At 36.8% G+C, this 19,022-nt stretch overlaps 3 protein-coding genes across 4 annotated transcripts; 2 read left to right on the top strand and 1 right to left on the bottom strand.

Annotated features, from left to right (window-relative positions):
- Positions 1 to 1,941: 1,941 nt before the first annotated feature.
- LOC126587715 (nuclear transcription factor Y subunit A-7-like) lies at positions 1,942 to 6,461 on the bottom strand. Its single transcript, XM_050252804.1, has 6 exons — positions 6,318 to 6,461; positions 5,059 to 5,125; positions 4,089 to 4,234; positions 3,015 to 3,116; positions 2,730 to 2,894; positions 1,942 to 2,634 (listed from the first exon to the last, which is right to left on the bottom strand). Exons 2-6 carry the CDS (start codon positions 5,084 to 5,086, stop codon positions 2,449 to 2,451), a joined length of 627 nt encoding a protein of 208 aa, XP_050108761.1. The 5' UTR covers positions 5,087 to 5,125; positions 6,318 to 6,461; the 3' UTR covers positions 1,942 to 2,448.
- Positions 6,462 to 9,917: 3,456 nt separating this feature from the next.
- Positions 9,918 to 12,599, top strand: LOC126587702 (ferredoxin--NADP reductase, root isozyme, chloroplastic-like). The gene is made up of 5 exons (XM_050252792.1): positions 9,918 to 10,210; positions 10,370 to 10,432; positions 10,779 to 11,111; positions 11,443 to 11,662; positions 11,794 to 12,599. Exons 1-5 carry the CDS (start codon positions 10,187 to 10,189, stop codon positions 12,291 to 12,293), a joined length of 1,140 nt encoding a protein of 379 aa, XP_050108749.1. The 5' UTR covers positions 9,918 to 10,186; the 3' UTR covers positions 12,294 to 12,599.
- Positions 12,600 to 14,488: 1,889 nt separating this feature from the next.
- On the top strand, positions 14,489 to 18,782 carry LOC126587704 (ADP-ribosylation factor GTPase-activating protein AGD12-like). 2 transcript variants are annotated; one of them, XM_050252794.1, is made up of 9 exons: positions 14,489 to 14,655; positions 15,361 to 15,471; positions 15,753 to 15,834; positions 16,091 to 16,166; positions 16,665 to 16,828; positions 16,922 to 17,072; positions 17,190 to 17,309; positions 17,792 to 17,887; positions 18,356 to 18,782. In XM_050252794.1, the coding sequence occupies exons 2-9, from the start codon at positions 15,432 to 15,434 to the stop codon at positions 18,635 to 18,637; spliced, it is 1,011 nt and encodes a 336-aa protein (XP_050108751.1). In that variant the 5' UTR covers positions 14,489 to 14,655; positions 15,361 to 15,431; the 3' UTR covers positions 18,638 to 18,782. The 2 variants fall into 2 exon arrangements, with proteins under 2 accessions (XP_050108751.1, XP_050108752.1); XM_050252795.1 differs by having other exon boundaries at positions 14,521 to 14,714.
- Positions 18,783 to 19,022: the final 240 nt, after the last annotated feature.

The raw sequence follows: 19,022 nt of genomic DNA, 5'->3' as shown, positions 1-19,022 counted from the left end.
CAACTACTATTTTATTTCAATATAGTACTTCCGTTACATTTTCCATCCATTAATCCATTAAATGTTGACGTGGCTGCCACATACATGCCAAGTGACTGCCAAATGTCTGCCACGTGACAAATAAAATATCTTTTTTTTTCTAAAAAAAAACCTGAATTTTCTCAAAAAAAAAATTGAAGAAGAAGAAGAATAATAAGAAGAAAAAGAGGGAAGAAGAAGAAAAGCTCAGAACCCTTCCCTCCCCCCTGCCCCGTCGCGACCCCCAACCCACCTCCCTTCCTCACCCGGGCTGCCTTCTGGCGACCACACCCCCCCCCGCGCCGCGCCGCAAGAAGAAGAAGCCCAGAACCCTTCCCTCCCCCCCGCCCCACCGCGACCTACGACCCACTTCCCTTCCTCCCCCGGGCTACCTTCCGGCGACCACACCCCCCCACCACGCCGCCATATCTCTTCCTTCCCCCGACTACCTTCCGACGACCCACCCCTCCCCCCGGCTACCTTCCGACGACCCATCCCCCCGACGGCGCCAAGATCTCGTGATTTTAAAATGTGGGTGAGTTTTGAAAATACTTTGAGTTTGAGATGATTTTTGGATTGCTTTTGTGGTAGATCCACCTAATTTCGGGTGCAATTTTTGGGGGTGGGTGATGGGGGATTTTTGGGAGGGGTGATGGGGGATGGGAGAAAAGGGCAGCTCGGGTGGGACGGATTGGGGCTTTTTTTTTTTTTTTTTTTCTCCCCTCTTCGTCTTATTCTTGTTGCAGGTTTTTGGGGATGTCGCTGGGGGGGGGGTGAGGGATATGGGTATCCCCTTTTTTTTCCCTTCTTCTTCTTCTTCGGCTTTTTTTTTCTTCTTTTTTTTCTCCCCTCTTCTTCTTCTTCTTCTTCTTGCATGTTTATGGGGAGGTCACCTTGGGGGGGGGGGTTGAGGGATATAGGTATCCTTTTTTTTTCCCTTCTTCTTCTCTGGGCGGTGGGTGAGGGATATGGGTATCCCCTTTTTTTTCCCTTCTTCTTCTTCTTCGGCTTTTTTTCTTTTTTTTTCTCCCCTATTCTTCTTCTTCTTGTTGCAGGTTTCTGGGGAGGTCACTAGGGGGGGGGGTGAGGGATATAGGTATCCTTTTTTTTCCCCTTCTTCTCTGGGGGGTGGGTGAGGGATAAGGGATATGGGTTTCAAATTTTTTTTTGTTGAGAAATTCGGATTTAAAAAATATATATTTTATTTGCCACGTGGCAGACATTTGGCAGCCACATCAGCATTTAACGGATTACAACAACAACAACAACAAAGCCTTTTCCCACTAAGTGGGGTCGGCTATATGAATCCTAGAACGCCATTGCGCTCGGTTTTGTGAGCATTTAACGGATTAATGGATGAAAAATGTAACGGAGGTACTATATTGAAATAAAATAGTAGTTGAGGTATGAAAGTGAAATGTTTTGAAGTTGTTGTATGCGATTGTAATAGACCTCAAACTTGATGGGCTACTATGTAATTTACCCTTATTATTATTTACCAAAAGATGAATAAAAACCCAGAAATTGCTGTAAGTCATAAGATTCACACATTGACTAATTTCCAGCTTTTCAATCCTCTCATGGATCTCAAATAAACGTACTTTGAAAGAGTAGCAAATCAAGCCTACGTTTTATAGCCCATTTGACTCATCTGCTACGCCTGCCTAGTTCTTATCTATTTTTTTTTTTTTAAATTGGAAGAAATCTCAAAATCGAATCTCTCATTCATCATTGAACAAGAAACAAAAGACCAACAGTTCGCTTTCTACACTCCTCCCCTTAATTACGTCGCTCGATTCTCCTGTCAGTTACAATCGCCAGAAACGGGAGAGGAGAGTGCAGAAATCATTTCCTGTCAAGTAAAAAATCCTTCATCTTCACCAAGACAAAAGTTGCACAAATGACAAGCCACAGGCTCAGAGGTTCTTCAATCGATGCCAATTTTATTAACCACAAAACTTATTGTCCCAATTGATAACAAACGAATAGAAGTTATATCACTACTATTACTAATACTAGAACATAATCAGCAGCCAACCTAATCTCTGCCAATCTAAAGAGGCATTACCAAACCAAACAACACAACTCTAAAACTTTGCCTGGACAAGTTTCCAACCTCACAAACAAGTATAAGTGCAAGCGTAAACCACACAGCAAGCTTAACCGGCAACCGTTGCTCTCTCTTGTGAAAGAAGGCGCAAGGGTTGCAAAGAAACCCCTTGTCGAGAAGGTTATATCACTGCGCTTCAATAAGAGACCGCCACGCAAACTCCCTACAAGCCTACTACTGAAGAACCTATACACATGCTATTGCTAATGAAGCTTCAAATGTCGAGCCACAGTGAAGCACTACCGAGACTAACGAAGCTGGTATTGGGGCCTCCATTTCTGCATGTGGCCCCTTGAGTGTTGCAATTGCTTCTGAATTGTTTAGGATGTTCCATCTGAGGAAGCAAGCTCATTTTTATCAGTGTTCAAATTGATATTTGACTGGGATTTGTCACCCGATGTCATTTCATCCGGTTGGTTCCCATTTTTCTTCGCATTAAGAAAGCGACCCCCGCATCCTCTAGCTCTTCTCAATGCATGCTGGTGTCGAGATTCATGCAAATATGGCTGCAAGAGTTGTTTGAAGTGTCAATGGATAAATGAAGCCTGCCAAAACATTTCATTGAACACAAGATGCAAGGATTTGCAATCCACAATATTACCTTTCGATTCTTAAGCGCTTTATTTTCAGATTCTGCTTTAGCACGAGACTGCCGACGTCGCAAGATACCATGATACTGTTTTGCATTTACAAACACAGGTTCCTCAACTGCATCTGATGGCAGTGGAACACCTGCTTGCTGGATTCCCATTAACTGAAGATGAACCTGAAATGAAAACAGTCATTGCCATAAAATTTTATGCCCATAAGCAAAATCCGGTCTCAATTCGCCATATTCAAGTACTATTATCAAGAAAGGATATCTATAAGAAAGGGGAAGATATACCGTTGGTTGCGCCCCATAGGGCTGTGGAGGATATGGCTGTGTTTCATAGGGAGCAAAGATGCTTCTGTAGTAAGGGTCTGGATAGGGGTAACCTCCTGGTGCCTTCAATTAGACAAGTGAAATATAATGTATCAAAAGATTTGAAATTCAATTAGGTACAGATGATAAATTTTTCCTCTTCCAGCTCTCTAAGTTGTAAATCTAATCGGCCAGAACCAGAACATTGATATGCTGTTTATTCAGTTCTAGAAGCACTTACAGCAACCAATTTGTTCAAACAAGGTCAACAGTTTCAAACAGATAGTGAAAGTACACAAGGGTAGTATAGGAAAGGCTCACATAAAGAGGTAATGGAGAAGGGAAAAACTACGCATTAATGTCTAGGGCTAAGAACTCTTACAATGGAGTAGGTAGCAAAAAGAATCAGATGAACCTTAGGCCAAAAGGAGACATACAAAAGATAGCTCACAGGATATTGTTTATTTCAAAATCTATGCCAAGTACCAACTATATATAAGAGTTTGTATATGATTTCCTATGACTATTAGCGCAAATGTGCCGGATATCTTAAGACTAACCTAAAGCATTTACATCAATATTACAAACAAATATTTACATGAAACTTAGCTAGAGTAGCAAAACTTACCAATGATACTTAACATTCTAGAATAAGAATGTTTTAAAGGGATGGAAAGAAGGAGGAGTAGAAGTGCAAACAAGACTTTCTTTCCAAACATATACAAATTCTCTTTGGGGCCATGTGCTTGCACATTGCTTCACTGCTCTGTTACCCGAGTTTAATAAGCAAACATCTCATATTTGATAAAGTAACAACTTAAAAAATCATTAATAAGCCTAACTACTGTATATTATTTGATGAATTAACACTGCATATATACTTCAGCACATTCCAAGTCTTCACGTTCAAACATGGTATTTAGGATCATCAATGTACACACACACACACACACACACACACACAAACACTAGATGGCACAAAAATAGAGTAGAACAAGTAGTGGAGTTCCTCTTGTATGAAAACACGAAAATATTAAAAAAATTTAGATGGATTACCACTGCATGTCCTGTTCCAACCTGTGGAGGTACTGCATACTGCATATTTGGAGTTGGAACTCCAGGATGTGACATTCCAATTGCAGGTAAGGATGAATGAACTTGAGACTCTGAATGACTTTGCTGGTCATCAGAATCACTATTATCTGCAAAACCAATACCGTAAAGTATATAAGATTGCATTTGAGAAATGGTTGTACCACACAAGTGAGGAAAGGACGAAACAGAAACCATGATATCAAGCATCACACAAGGAAATAAAAACCAAAACTAATAACAAGGAATTGAAAGCTTTGAAGCCTGAGCTTCAATGCTATAAAATCAGAAATATGAGGAAAGACCTACATCACCACCTCAACATATAGAGAATAAGAGCAATATATGAAGCATTTAACCAAAACGTGATAAAACAGCATAACCAGACGGCCTTAAGGGCGACTAAAACAACACAAGGTAGAGTCTTCCTTAGGGCCCACCTAAAATTAAAGGGGTAAATGGGCTATTAGTGGATGATAAATTATGTAAACCATAAACCGAAGTCAGGAACAACCAAGGAAGTTGAGGATTGGAACAGAAACAGATCTGCTAAAACCAAACCAAGATTTCAACCTCAGCTTTAGAAATGAACTCAGTATTAGGCATGAAAAAGGTAAGCAGATGTTAATCTCACCAAAAGTTATTGGGTTCTAGAATAATCCACAAAAAGAATGGGAATGGATCCTTACTTGAACAAGTTTAATACAAAATTTACACCATTATTTAGATCAAAGAAGCAGAAGAACCAAACAAGAAGCGATTCAATTTCTTTCTACATTAACTAATCCAGCTCAATTAAATGCCAAAAACACAAGTCCTTGTCCATTTACAGCAAGTTGAACTGTTGAACGGACTAAATCACTTAAAGGTATCATAAAATAATATGAAATTATGAATATATGGTATTAGGGAATTTTGGGAAAAAAAAATTTACCAGAATGATCGCGCACAGAAGAAATCATGAGGATGTTGTATGTGGACAGTCCCAAAACAATATGTAGCTGCAAAGTAATAATCATCCAGATCAATGTCATACCAAAATAACATGCCACTACAATTACATCAAAAAAGGAGATTATAGGTTGAAATTAGAATCGTATAATAACTAATATCTTCTATTAGTTTCACCATCTAGATAATGCTAAGAAAAGATCTCAAAAACAGAAAATTACAAGCAGACGCAATCTACCAACACCAAGGTATCGAAATTAGGGCGAAGAAAAGAATATCCCTTAAGCTGTTAATCGATGCCCACAAAGAAGCCCAAAAGCTCACTGATACGGCAGTATAACCACATACATTTGAGAACCACAAAAAACAAAAGGGGCAATTAGGAGAGGGAATTGGAAACTGATATCGCAGAACCATATCAGCAAAATGAAAGAACAAGATGCAATCAAAGATACGCGATGACATTCATACTACTGCCTTCAAGTATGAACTAGTAATTTCGGAAGTGTAGCTTCCATTTTCAAGCATAATAAAGATACTGAATATAAACAGATTTAAAAAAGGGCGTTCGGAGGCTTTGTCACCCTCCGGTCTTCACAGAGAGTCCCAGGAGGACTGGATGTGAAAATCCTTACCCCCATTTCGAAAGGTTTTTTCCCATTTCGAATGCGTGACCACCGGATCACAAGGAACAATCTTTACCATTGCGTCTAGGTTCGAAATAAATAGATTATCATTAAACAAGAATTCCCTCCCTCTACTAATAAGTTGTAGCCACTAGCCACTAGCCACAGCTGCAGATTTGTACTTAATAATTCTTCAATGAATGCCTTAAAACAACTAATTTAACTCATAAAACATAATCTTGGAGGTACCGTGGAAACTCCGAAAAGGCGAAAAAAGATTGACTCAAGAGTGTTTACGGGAGACGGTAAACCCTACCTATCTCAATAATTTCCAATCCAACTAATTAAGTTCATCTGTATGACCAGTTCCATAATCAAGTAAATAAAATTAAGAAACACATGATTAAACCCAGAAAATTCAGCTCAATTAACTCCGAAAATACCTCACGAAATAGCTCAAAAATCATAAAATCCACCAAATCACGAAGAACAAACAAGTCCCGAGTTCCATGCATTTCCCCCCAATTACACCAATTGGATAATTCCCCATAAATGGCAGGGAAAAAGAAATTAGAGAGCAAAAAAAAGCTAGGGTTTTGAAATTTGGGAAATTTACCTTACTCGCCGGTTGCCGCTTCCTAATTTAGAAAAAATTCTGCTTCTTTCTGCAGCGCAGGGCACAAAAATGGCGTCCGACGGAAACAGAAGTCCTCTCTATCTCTCCATATTATTTCTACTTTCAACTGCATGTCTATTTTCAACCATACATCATTTTTCATTATTTATTTATTTATTTATTTATTTTTTTAAGGTTTTTTTATTTATTTTAATCGGTTAAGCGTCGAGCAGGATCGGGAAGGGTGGAGGGATGTGGGCCGTCGGATGGAGGGGTGTGTTTCGGGCAGGGGGGAATGTGCTGCCCGGGAGATAATCTGAACCACGATTTCGTGGAGCCTACTACGCGGGTGGGCTTGGGGGATTGAGAGCGACTATTGAGCTTTGATTAGCCCTCTAGTACATTTTTGTTCGCCACTCTCAATTGGAAACTTTTGATCCAACGGCTGCTTTTGTTGGTTTGAATGACTTTCTTTAGTCTAATATTTCTTTTTAGTGATGATACTTGTGGAGTAAAAAATAATCAAGAAAATTATAGAGATGACACGTGAATTTTTGAGTGAAAATGACAAAATTACCCTTAAGGCACATCGAAATTCCCACATGTGCGCAACGGACAACAACGGCTCAATCAAGGAAAAGTTAAAGGTGATCAAAATTGTATTTATTTAAAACCCTCTCATCACTCCTTATCAAATCCTCACTCAAAATGTAACTCATATTTTCCCTATTCAATTTAGGATTAATTGCTAAACTAATTGCAAAATATTATGTGAATAATATCTTGCAATTACACTCATAATTTGACCATATGTGGCCGGCCCCTATTCTCCAAATACGGCCGGTCACTCCTTTATAAATAGTCATACTTTCCCGCTAAAAGGTTAGACCATTCTCTACCCAAAAATTCTCAAACACATTCTCTTTCAAATTCTAACTTTGGCATAAGAGATTCTTCGGTCAAAATTCCCCATTCATTGTGGACGCATGAAGCTTTTGGGCTTAATTTTAGGTGTTATTATTTTTGCAGGTGAATTTTTATCAAAGAAAAAGACGGCAGAAGTTTACATTCACAATATCAAGTCCGAAAGAATATATGGAAGATAGAGAGTAGCTGCCTAGCTACGTCTGGATTGATGGTCGCTACCTTCCTTATTATTATTGAATTAATCTAAATTTCAATAATTACAATTTTCGCTTTACAATTTTGAAACTTTAAACACATTTAACAATATTAAATATGATGATTTGCATTTTAAACAGTCATGAAAACAATATCTATAACGAACCTTTCAGACGATGAGCAAAAATATTCCCCCTCTCCCATGTGAGTCAAGAAGACAAGATAGAAATAAAATAAAATAGGTAATAAACAACAATAGTCCGTATGGGAATTAGGAAGGCTAAATGATTTATTTATGGATTAAAAAATTATGCTGCCAATATCGAGTGACAAGTGTTTGGTGTGATCGTTATACTTTCGTGGTTGTAATATTTTAGATCATACTTTACTAATCGACTGCATATGTGGATTATGGAAGTTGATAAGTATCTGTTCTTGGACGGTTCGATCCATTTTTTTTGGTAATTAGAGTGTCTTTTTCATAGAATGATAGTAGTGGGAGGAAGATTGAGAAATGTTGAGGAGATTATCTTAAAGTGGAATTCTTTATGAATTTTTTTACGCATCACATAGTTTAAGGTCAATTTTCATATCAACATTATAAAATATTATGTGAAAATATGAGTTGGTAGTGATTCTATAAAAAGTACAACTTTTGAGAGAGTTTCATTAGTATTTCTTAAAAAAAAATCAGCTAAGTCGCATATAAGTCAACCTTAACTAAATTTTGAACCCGTCATTTATAAATTATAGAACTTTATTGAGGTAAATATTACAACACTACACGGTGACGTTGGACATAACTCAACAATAACAAGTAACTGAATTAAGTCTAATTGCGAAGAATATATCATGTTATCAAGAAAGAAATTGTATCGCTTGCAGGTGACGTTTCACTGTAATAGTGAAAAACAATCATGTTTATATACTTTGGTGTAGATTCAATCTCTACCGATTTTCCTTTTTTTTAACAATTAACTACTTAACTCAATAACGGTATCATGTAAAATATATATATATATATATATATATATTGTATCAACTGGTTTAAACAAAAATTCAACTGAATGATTTCTGCACACTTATTTTTTACGCGAAACAAAATGTATCGATATTGCTCGCTTAGGCTTGTATTAAAGATTTGACGAGTCTTATTCGAAGGTCAAAATCCTCCAAACTCCAGTCCCCTAGTTGTGGGCTTACTGCTCCTCTCTTTGCCTTTTCGGATGTGGTATATGGGCCTTGGCCTGCACTTTGGTCGTGGATTTTTCCCTTTTAATATAACAATATTTTTTGTGGAAATTTGAGCTAAGCACAACATAAATTTATGGTAATAAATTAATATTGAATGCTTAATCTAGGAGGATACTTTATACATATATATATATATATATTATTAGATTGTAGTCTTTAGTGACAAACTTTTTTTTTCCTTTTGTTTTGAACAAACGATAGTATCTACACTAACATAATGTGGAGTGAACAAAACCTCACACTAGGCTAGCTATAATAATGTGATTCAAATTTGCATTTGACAATAATTGAATCTAAAACCTTTCACTTACAAATGAATACCACTAGATCGTAATATTTATTGACCGTTAGATTCTTATTTGAACAAAAAAAATCAATAAACATCTTACTTAAGATAAATTAATTTGAAATATACTGCAAAAAACTAAATAGAGGTATTTGAAATGACTAAACACAATGCATTATATCAAGATTTTAAAATAAGGAAAACTAATGAAAATGGATTGAAAACTTTGAGTTTTAATCAAAATGACAAAAAGGTGTTGTAAGTGAATAATATCAGGAGTGACTTTTTAAAGTAAAAATGTCATTTTTGTTAAAAGTGAACAGTACCAGGATTGTTTCGTTAAAACTTCCTTTAAAATATTCAATCACTGCACTACTTAATTAGTCTAACACTGATTTAGAGACACGCTTCTACTTAAAAAGGGCATATGCGATAAATATTATCAGAAATTCTAAAGGAGTTGGCTTCAATGACCAATGCTTCACATTTTGTGAAAATTCGCATGCCAATTTGATGGAATTTGGTTATAGTATATTGAAGAATTTCGAATCCTGAACTTAACCTTACCACGAGAATAAACTCAAGAACATAGTTCATGAATTGAAGCTACAATTTGATCATATTCATAGAATGATGCTCTAATTTTCTCATAAAAATGATCTAGTTTTTTAAAATCAAATGTTCAGGGTAGTGCTAAACCAAATGATCTAGTTTTTATCTCTCACATTTTCTTATTAATTTTTGTATATTAATCTTCTTCAATATCTCAATCTATAAATTAAAAATGGAGACGAACATATGAGAAGTAAAAGTTAGTGCGTTACCAACACCATCTGAAAAAAAAAAAAAAAAAGTTAGGAGTTTGCATGTAGTTGGTAATAAAACAAAAGTGGAGCATATGCCAAAGCAAACTTGCCACGGATCATCGAAATAAATTATTTAAAGTCGTCAGGTCGAGTGAAGCATCGCAGTGAGAGAGAGAGAGAGAGAGAGAGAGAGAGAGAGTCCGAGGAGCCAAAGGCAAAGCAAAAACCCGACCTTTGGGACTCTCGGAAGGATCACTTTTCTCCCCATTTTTTTCTCAACGACTCTTCTGCTTGTGATTCTCCTGCATGATCCAACTCCCGCATCACCTATATTAACTCCTCGGCCCTCACATCACCAGAAGCCCTCTCAATTCATTCGTACCACCCTCGATCATCCAATCATGTCTCATTTGGCTCTCTCTCAGGTAATCCCCGGTCCCCTTTACCGATTCCTGTTTGTTTCCCGAGAAAATGCAAGAAAAATTGAGTCTTTGGTCGTTTTGTGATTACCCAATTGGATAAATAGCAGATATTTGATTAGATATGGTGTTTTTGTAATTGGGTTTTGATTGTTTTGTTTGCAGGGTTCACTGACTGTGACTGTTCCGCTTGGAAGTGATTTCTCCCTCCGAAGATCTGTGTTCAAGGTGTGATTTTTGTTTTTGGTGGTGTTAATTTCGTAAAGTTGTGTTTGTTTGTTTGTTTGTTTTTTAGCTTTTGGTTTATAGCATCTCTTGGGTTTTCCCTCGACCTTAGGAGCACTTTTTTCATGGATGAAGCTGATAGGAAAAAGATTACTGTTTCGTTTTTCTAATTCCCCTTTTTTTTAGGAGTGTTATGAATCTTGGTGTGCATTGTATATTAATAATTTAGTTTCAAAAGTACAAATAAACCAGCTTTAGCTATTGAATTCAAAAGTGATGTTGATGTTCTGTAATGATCGCGTTGATAGTTGTCGATTTTTCACTGAAACTGCTTGTAATTTGGCCGCAGGCACGAAGTGTTAGCTTTAATGATAAATCATGGACTCCTATTTTACCTTTGGACTTCAAAACGAAGAATGGACGGCTGAGAAATCAGCGCATTCTATGCATGTCAGTGCAACAAGCAAGTGCGCCTAAAGTTAATGTAGCTCCTCTACAACTCGAGGATGCTAATGAGCCCCCATTAAATACATACAAGCCTAAGGAACCTTATACTGCAACCATTCTTTCTGTTGAGAGGATTGTCGGCCCAAATGCTCCTGGAGAGACTTGCCATATTGTGATTGATCATGGTGGTAATGTGCCTTACTGGGAAGGGCAAAGTTATGGTGTAATTCCTCCTGTAAGTAACTCGTTGCATAGTATTTATGTTTTTCACCAATAACTGCATGATTTTTGGCCAAGAAAATTCGTTGAAAATGTTCACTTAGGTTGTCTTTTTGAACTAATCTTGATTAAGAGACATTAGTTTTTAAATTATGGTGCATCTATGATTTGAAATTTAAGAGGATTATGGTACGATTGTTTTCATCCCCATTTGATGTTGGGGGTCTTTCTCTTCACTTAAACCACATAGTTTTAAATCATGTTACTGCCATGCGAATAAATCCATCTGCACTCCAAATGTCTCCTTTGTAGTACCTTATTCTTATTGTTATTTACTTTCATGACAGGGTGAAAACCCTAAGAAACCTGGGGCTCCGCAAAATGTTCGCCTTTACTCAATTGCATCCACAAGGTATGGAGACTATTTTGATGGCAAGACAACTAGTTTGTGTGTTCGTCGTGCTGTCTATTACGACCCTGAGACAGGAAAGGAGGATCCTTCCAAGAATGGTGTATGCAGCAACTTTTTATGCAACTCCAAACCTGGTGATAAAATTAAGATCACAGGTAAGAGCCTAATTTTTAAGGAACAGTCGAACTTTTTTATTGGTCCATCCTTTTCATTTTATGGATTTGACACTTGCTGGTAGTTAAGATGCACTCCTTATCTGTACTTAATTCAACTTATAACATGGCAGGGCCTGCTGGCAAGATCATGCTTTTGCCTGAAGACAACCCAAATGCCACCCACATTATGATTGCCACTGGCACCGGTGTAGCCCCGTACAGAGGTTACCTCCGTCGCATGTTCATGGAATCTGTTCCCAAATTCAAGTTTGGTGGCCTTGCATGGCTATTCCTTGGTGTGGCCAACACTGATAGTCTCCTCTATGATGAAGAATTCACCAAGTATCTCAAGGACTACCCTGATAATTTCCGGTACGACATAGCACTTAGCAGAGAACAGAAGAACCAGAGAGGAGGGAAGATGTATGTTCAGGATAAAATCGAGGAGTACAGTGACGAGATCTTTAAGCTATTGGACAACGGGGCCCACATATACTTCTGCGGGCTCAAGGGAATGATGCCCGGGATTCAAGAAACCTTGAAGAGGGTTGCGGTTGAAAGAGGGGAGAGCTGGGAGGAGAAGCTTTCACAACTGAAAAAGAACAAGCAATGGCATGTGGAAGTCTACTGATGATGCATTGTTTCAGAACTGATTCGTGTCTCTTTCTCGAGGAAATGCTCTCAAGCATCTTATGCTAGGTAAAATTTTCGGTTTCTTTTTGCTTTGTAAGTTGCCCATTTATCAGCTTTAGCTAAGGAACTTGAGCAGCAATAGCATTCATCTGTATCTTTACTCTTTAGACAAGGCAAGCTATCATCTTGGCTGAACCATTTTGAGAAACCCTTTTTATTGTCGATTGAAGTTTTATCTTCTGCTGCTGTTTAGTACTTTAAGCATTTATAAATGTAACAATCAGAAAGATCGTCTACTCTCGTATGATCTGTAGCTGTCCAATTGTCCTCTCAACTTTCTCTGGATGATTTATTCGATTCCTGAATCACGTTTGAGGTTAGGTGATTCTAACGTCGTTTACTTGTTAAACGACACTCTTGAATTGAAAGTGGCCAAGCATTGCGGTCGCAGAAATGCTTCCGTTGTAGTACCTCAGCCTTTGATTGCATTAGCCATTGAGATTTTCTGTTTTAACTACAGAAACAGAGAAACGCTTCAATTGTTGACTGATATTTCATCATCTCTTTTCTTTGGGTGAGTGAGTGGTGGTTCATCCTTAACCTTACGTCCAGGCCATGTGCCTGTTGCCCTATGTAACGCCGGAACACAAAGAATCTCTCACAAATTTTGTGGTTGTCTTTTTATCCTGTCATAATTTCAGTTGTATCAAGATGACTATAATATCTTATATGATACAGGGATACTGCTATTGTGACGTTCTGCATCGATGCATCGATGATACAATGTTATGTAGATGAAACATACATGTTTTTATATTATTGACACGATACATCACGGTGATAGTGTAACCGTACATTGTCAGTCGACTCCATTGACTAACGTTTGGCATGATTCATATTCATGGCTTTACATTTTGTTGTGTCAATTGTCATGATGTCATGCAAACATCAAGCAAAATAAACTTTGTCAACAGAGACAACTGTCAGGTTGGAATTCATGTACAATTGGCATTGTGTCCACACTCCACACCGCTGCTTTTTCAATGTTAATTAATGATTAAATCAGGTTTAATATTTAAACCTTGACATTTTATTTGCTTAAATAAAGGGAGAAAAGAAAGAAAAAAGAAAATGACTGGTTATGACTCATGAAATTTAAATTAGAAGAATGTCAATCATTTACAACTATTTCTAGAAAGGCAATTACTCAAACCTAAATACTTAAAATAAAAAAAAATAAAAAATTGTTCAAAAAATTAAAAAATAAAATAAAAAAATAAAATCTGGATGACCGACCAAGTGAAATATATTAGACATTCAAACCTAGATATTGACATTGGGGGAATATTCCTAGAATCAAAATGAAATTGAATTATTTTGGGACCAACGTAACAAACTTCGTTTCTATTACTACTTACCAATTGCAGAAGCAATTGTATAAGTATTTCGATGCGTGCAAGTAGTGAATTGGTTTTGTCGCCAACATAATTAATTTGTCTTTGATTTATTTTTTCGCTTGTTAGATTTCGAATTCATTATTCATGGGAGTTGAAAGTGAAACCTACCACTATAAGCAGTGGCAGAGCTGAATGGTCGTGACTACCTTCAGTCTACATGTAGCTCAACCCCGAGAAGAATACTATTGAATCATAGTGCTAGTGACAAAATAAATATTGTTCTTAAAAAAAAACCTGACAGATTATAATTCGGGATTTTTTTTTCTTTCTATTAATTAAGAAAAAATATATCTATACACCATAATACGGGTTCAATCATTTACCAATGTTCCTCCCCCTTAACTCTACAAAAACATACATTAATCAATGAATATTTGCCCAACTGCCAGCCAACAGCCAAGTTGGAAGTTGGAAGCAGCAGAGCAGAAGTGTGGTAGATATTTTAGGGAAGCCAATTATTTATAAAAAATTTTAACGAAAAGTTTTCGATATTGTTCATTTTAACGAAAAATCATATTTTTACATTAAAAGGTCAATCATGATACTATTCACCTTACCCTTTATTGTGTTCTTATCGTTAAAACTCACAATTTTCAAACTCTTTTTATTAATTTTCTTTTATTTATGCTACTCATATCCTTCCTGTCCTATCATTGATTCGTTATTCATTCCTCCTCCTCTCACCTTACAATATAAAAATAATTAATATAATATATTCAACAAATAGAAAGAAAAAAAACAAAATAAAATACAATAAAATAAAAACAAAAACACAGTTGTACTTGTTTCAACAATCCTCCTCCTCTCCCTCTCTCCCTCCCTCTCTCCCTCTCTGTTGCTGGTTTCTTTCTCTGAAGAACCAATCATTCTAAAAAGGGCATTTCCCATTTCTTCAATCCACTGGTAAATTTGCTATCTTTCTCCTCAATCTTTCACTCAATCTCCATATTTTTATTTGTCAGGTTAGTTTTTTATTTTTTGGATGATTGGTTTCTGTCATTTTTTTTTTTCTTCTGGTTATATGTGAATGATTTAGATGGATTTGGAACCGTTGATTTGGACCAAGTTTCCGCCTTTAATTGCATGCTCTATCAGTTTTGAATGAACCCATCATTTATAATTATTAATTAATTATCCCTTCGTTGTTGATTTGGGTTTTGTTTCTTGTAATCATTATTTTCATTTGTTGCATTTGATTGGAGCTTTCATCGTTTGGAACATGAAAAAAATCAACAAAAAATAAATAATTTGACGTATTCTATCCATTTATGAAGTTTTTGTAGCCAAGCCAAATAGTATGTTGTTCATTAATTTACTCTTAATTTGATGTGGATGTTTCGATTACTGGACTGCCTTCAACTTTGAATGATGGTAAAAACCCGTCAACGATTATTGCAGATTCTCAGTGGCACTGGGAATTTCATTGTTTTCAAACTAATTTTTGCTCATATATGTGGGGGAATTTGCTTAATTTGAGCTCTACAAGATTTAGCTTGTTTGGGTACATTATGCTAAAGAAGAACAAACTTTGAAGCATTCAATTGGGTGGTGTTGTTTCGTTTCTGGAACGCTTTTGCTCAGGTTGATTGTTTTACTTTTCTTTTTCAGGTCACTGTGTCCTGATTACTTGAAAAGAACAGGCTTCACCCAGTGCATGATTGTAAGTTACTAACGGAGCAATGAATCACCGTCCAATGGATCTTGGGAGGCCTGCCTCAGGTATGCTTGTACAACTCGATTCAAACAAGAAAAATATATTATGAATAGGGTCTTATAAACGGTGATTTTTTAGGTATTATGAATTATGCACCGTAATTACATATAATATTTGGGTAAGGAATGGGACTTTCCGTTGTTTGTGTACTAGTCACTGGACTGTACAACTTTTCTTACTGTGGTTTATTGAACTAAATCTATACATGTTTGGCATAAAAAAAGAATGTGTCTTTTTGCTTTTTACTTTAATCTAGAAGCTGAATGACATGCATGTTTCAATGCAGGTAAAAGAAGATTAAAAGATTTATTGGTGCAAAAAGATAATCGCAATTGTGCTGATTGTGGTGCTCCTGATCCTAAATGGGCGTAAGTTTTTTTCCCATTGATACAACTTTGTGTCAGTGTTTGTATGGCACCAAGTCAATTTGAGACATGCTTGTTTTGTAAGTAAGCTTCAGAGCTTAACGATGAGTGTGTCGTATAAAGCTATTAGTCGACATCCCAAATTCAGATACACATGTTTCAGGACATCTGAAAATAAATGTATATTCTTAGGACAGTTTACTTTCCATCCTATATCCTTCTGACTTGGAAGGTATCCTGTTCGTAACTGCATTTGCAGGTCAGCAAACATCGGAGTTTTTATATGCTTAAAATGTTGTGGTGTGCACAGGAGTCTTGGTACTCATATATCAAAGGTAACCGCTCCTGATTGCTGGATGCATCCAATTTAAATTTTTTAATGGAAACAATTCCCAGACCCTGCGTAAAGCGGGAGCCTTGTGCACTGGGTACGACCTTTTTTAAACAATTTGCCAGTTGAAAACATGAAACTAGCTAAAAGGGTACTTGTAACTCGGTGAACGAAATAACTAATTGATTCCAATCTGCTTTCATCAAGGAAGTTCTTTTGATTGTTCATCCTTGGTTGTTTGAGTTGCAATGCAGGGAAACTGGGAAAGTTTATTTCAGTCCTTTTACCAAAAAAATCTCTCTTTGGCTTTCCTTCTTTCGTTTCTAGGATGACAGGCATGGTAGAACTATTTCAGGCTTGCTCGGTGATCTGTCAAATGTTGCTTAATTGATCAATATTCATTATTATTTTATGTTTTCTACATGCTGATGTGATGTCTCCAGTCGTGTGCATTAGTACAATTATATATTTGTCTTAAACAACATGAATTTGAAACGTTCAGGTTTTGTCAGTGACCCTGGATGAATGGTCTGATGATGAAATTGATGCAATGATAGAAGTTGGAGGAAATTCTTCTGCTAATTCAATTTACGAGGCTTTTATTCCTGAGGGACTTTCAAAGCCTGGACCAGATGCCGGTCATGAGGAACGTTCAAAATTCATCCGGTTAGTTATGATATAGAATTAGAATCTACCATGGAGCAGATTCAATTGTTGGGTTATTTTTCAGATGTTTAAAGTAGTCACATATTCATGTAGGTCAAAGTATGAGCTTCAAGAGTTTCTGAAACCTAGCTTGCGGATTAACTCAGGTCCTTCTAGAAAGAACTCTCTCCAGAGCACTCTCCAATCAAATAGTTTTTCTCGAAAGATTATCGATAGTTTCCGTTCAAATTCTTCACAGAAATCGGTAAATATTGTCACACCTTATGTCTGCCTTTCAATTATGTAGTTTGAGTATTAAAGTAAACGTTCATATACGTTGTGAGAGTGGAATATAACTTTGTTCCATACTTCAAATATGCAGCAGGAAGGCATGGTAGAATTTATTGGTTTATTGAAGGTTAAGGTGATTAGAGGCACAAATTTAGCCATTCGAGATATGATGACAAGCGATCCTTATGTCATCCTGACTCTTGGGAAGCAGGTTAATAATTCTTCGATTTTCTTTTTCCTTGGTATTGAAACTACAGAATCTGCTTGATATGCAGAAGCATGTAGAATTTATGAGATCCCTTTACTTCCTAGCCTCCTGGTTACATTCTTTTATTTGAGCTTCATGTCAAAGTGAACATCCAAAATATCCCCAGGAGAGATATTAGAGAGAGAAAAACAGGGTTTGGAGGGACGAAAAGAGGGGATCGAGAGAGAGAGAGAGAGAGAGAGAGAGAGAGAGAGAGAGAGAGAGAGAGAGAGAGTTCATCTTTAATTGTTTGCATGTAACAAGGAACATGGTAGTAAAACTTTCAAAGAGCAAGGTTGTTGACACATGCAAACGGCTAGATTTGATTAAGCGTATTAGCCTATTTATAGATTGCGAACTGATATGTTAATAAGAGAATTTGAATTTCTATTCACTTGAGACTGACATTTCTGTATTTGATGATGACAATGTTGGTGATAATGTAGACTATTCGGACAACTGTAATAAAGAGTAACTTGAATCCCGTCTGGAATGAGGAACTCATGCTGTCTGTACCTGAGCGATTTGGAGCTTTACAGTTGGTACGTATATCTTTGCCTTTTTTCCTCTTCATCTTTGCAAACATTTTGTTTTTGATGAGATGTTTTGCTCTGCCTTCTCTTTGTACTCATACGTGGATAACGGTCTCTCTCACTCTATATATATACACACCCAAATTAAAACTAGTTTGCTATATGTTTCTACAACTTGGTTAGCCGTTCATGGTAGAATAGCCATTCTTATTCTCATTCTTCCATACTCACCGGAAGCAGTCACGTCAACCTCCCGCTATTCCTATGTTAAATGCATAACAAAATATGTGTTGATGACAAGGAAAACTTTGATGCAATCTGACTGCTTCCGAAAGGTTTTTCCTTTTATCCTTTTTTCACTTGTAAATTGTGGTATACATGGATCACAGATTAGCCTCTGCCTCTGGTCTAATCAGAAACCTTTATGTATTACATGGGAAGTATTTTACCGAAATCCTTCTGCTTGTGACATTGCAGCAGGTGTTTGATCACGACACGTTCTCGGCTGATGACATAATGGGAGAAGCAGAGGTTGATCTTCAGCCATTGATAACATCTGCGATGGCATTCGGGGATGCAGGAATGTTTGGGAACATGCAAATCGGGAAATGGCTGAAATCGCACGACAATGCCCTCGTAGACGATAGCACTGTTAACATTGTCGACGGGAAGGTAAAACAAGAGGTGTCTTTGAAGCTCCAGAATGTTGAGTGTGGAGAAATAGATTTAGAACTAGAGTGGATGCCCCTTGAGCAATAGATAAACGATTTAATTATTTTTTGTCCATCTTATTTAATAAAAACCTGTAATTTTTGGTTTGAGTTATATATATTTTTGTACGGAACGGCACCATACTCCATTCTTTTGCACTTGTTTATAGAAATTCAATTGTCTCTCCGGTTAATGGATTGCATAAAGGACGATCCCAAACTAACAAGGCTTCTTGCTTTGCAAGGGGTTGCGGCGGGGAGCCTCTATCATATGCAGTTTTATCCTTACTTAGTTTGTTTGTTAGTTTTTTTTTTTCCTGCTTACAAGATTGTTTCCACGACTCGAATCGTAGCCCTTCTGTCATAAATGGATAGCCGTTTGATTGAGAAAAATCAAATCATAATTCACTTTGTCACAATGGTTTTGCTTATTT

The sequence above is a fragment of the Malus sylvestris genome, chromosome 10 (assembly GCF_916048215.2).
Source record: "Malus sylvestris chromosome 10, drMalSylv7.2, whole genome shotgun sequence".
In the NCBI taxonomy this organism is placed as follows: Eukaryota; Viridiplantae; Streptophyta; class Magnoliopsida; order Rosales; family Rosaceae; genus Malus; species Malus sylvestris.
This window is presented reverse-complemented; position numbering and strand designations above follow the sequence as displayed.

Excerpts from the sequence above, each read along its gene's own strand:
- LOC126587704 (XM_050252794.1), top strand. The coding sequence starts at position 15,432 with ATGAATCACCGTCCAATGGATCTTGGGAGGCCTGCCTCAG. Across the intron at positions 15,835-16,090 it reads GCTCCTGATCCTAAATGGGC|GTCAGCAAACATCGGAGTTT; the intron begins GTAAGTTTTTTT and ends CTGCATTTGCAG. Across the intron at positions 16,167-16,664 it reads TTGGTACTCATATATCAAAG|GTTTTGTCAGTGACCCTGGA; the intron begins GTAACCGCTCCT and ends TGAAACGTTCAG.
- LOC126587702 (XM_050252792.1), top strand. The coding sequence starts at position 10,187 with ATGTCTCATTTGGCTCTCTCTCAG. Across the intron at positions 10,433-10,778 it reads TCCGAAGATCTGTGTTCAAG|GCACGAAGTGTTAGCTTTAA; the intron begins GTGTGATTTTTG and ends ATTTGGCCGCAG. Across the intron at positions 11,663-11,793 it reads TGATAAAATTAAGATCACAG|GGCCTGCTGGCAAGATCATG; the intron begins GTAAGAGCCTAA and ends ATAACATGGCAG.
- LOC126587715 (XM_050252804.1), bottom strand. The coding sequence starts at position 5,086 with ATGATTTCTTCTGTGCGCGATCATTCTG. Across the intron at positions 3,117-4,088 it reads TTGGAACAGGACATGCAGTG|GCACCAGGAGGTTACCCCTA; the intron begins GTAATCCATCTA and ends GTCTAATTGAAG. Across the intron at positions 2,635-2,729 it reads AAGCGCTTAAGAATCGAAAG|CCATATTTGCATGAATCTCG; the intron begins GTAATATTGTGG and ends CAACTCTTGCAG.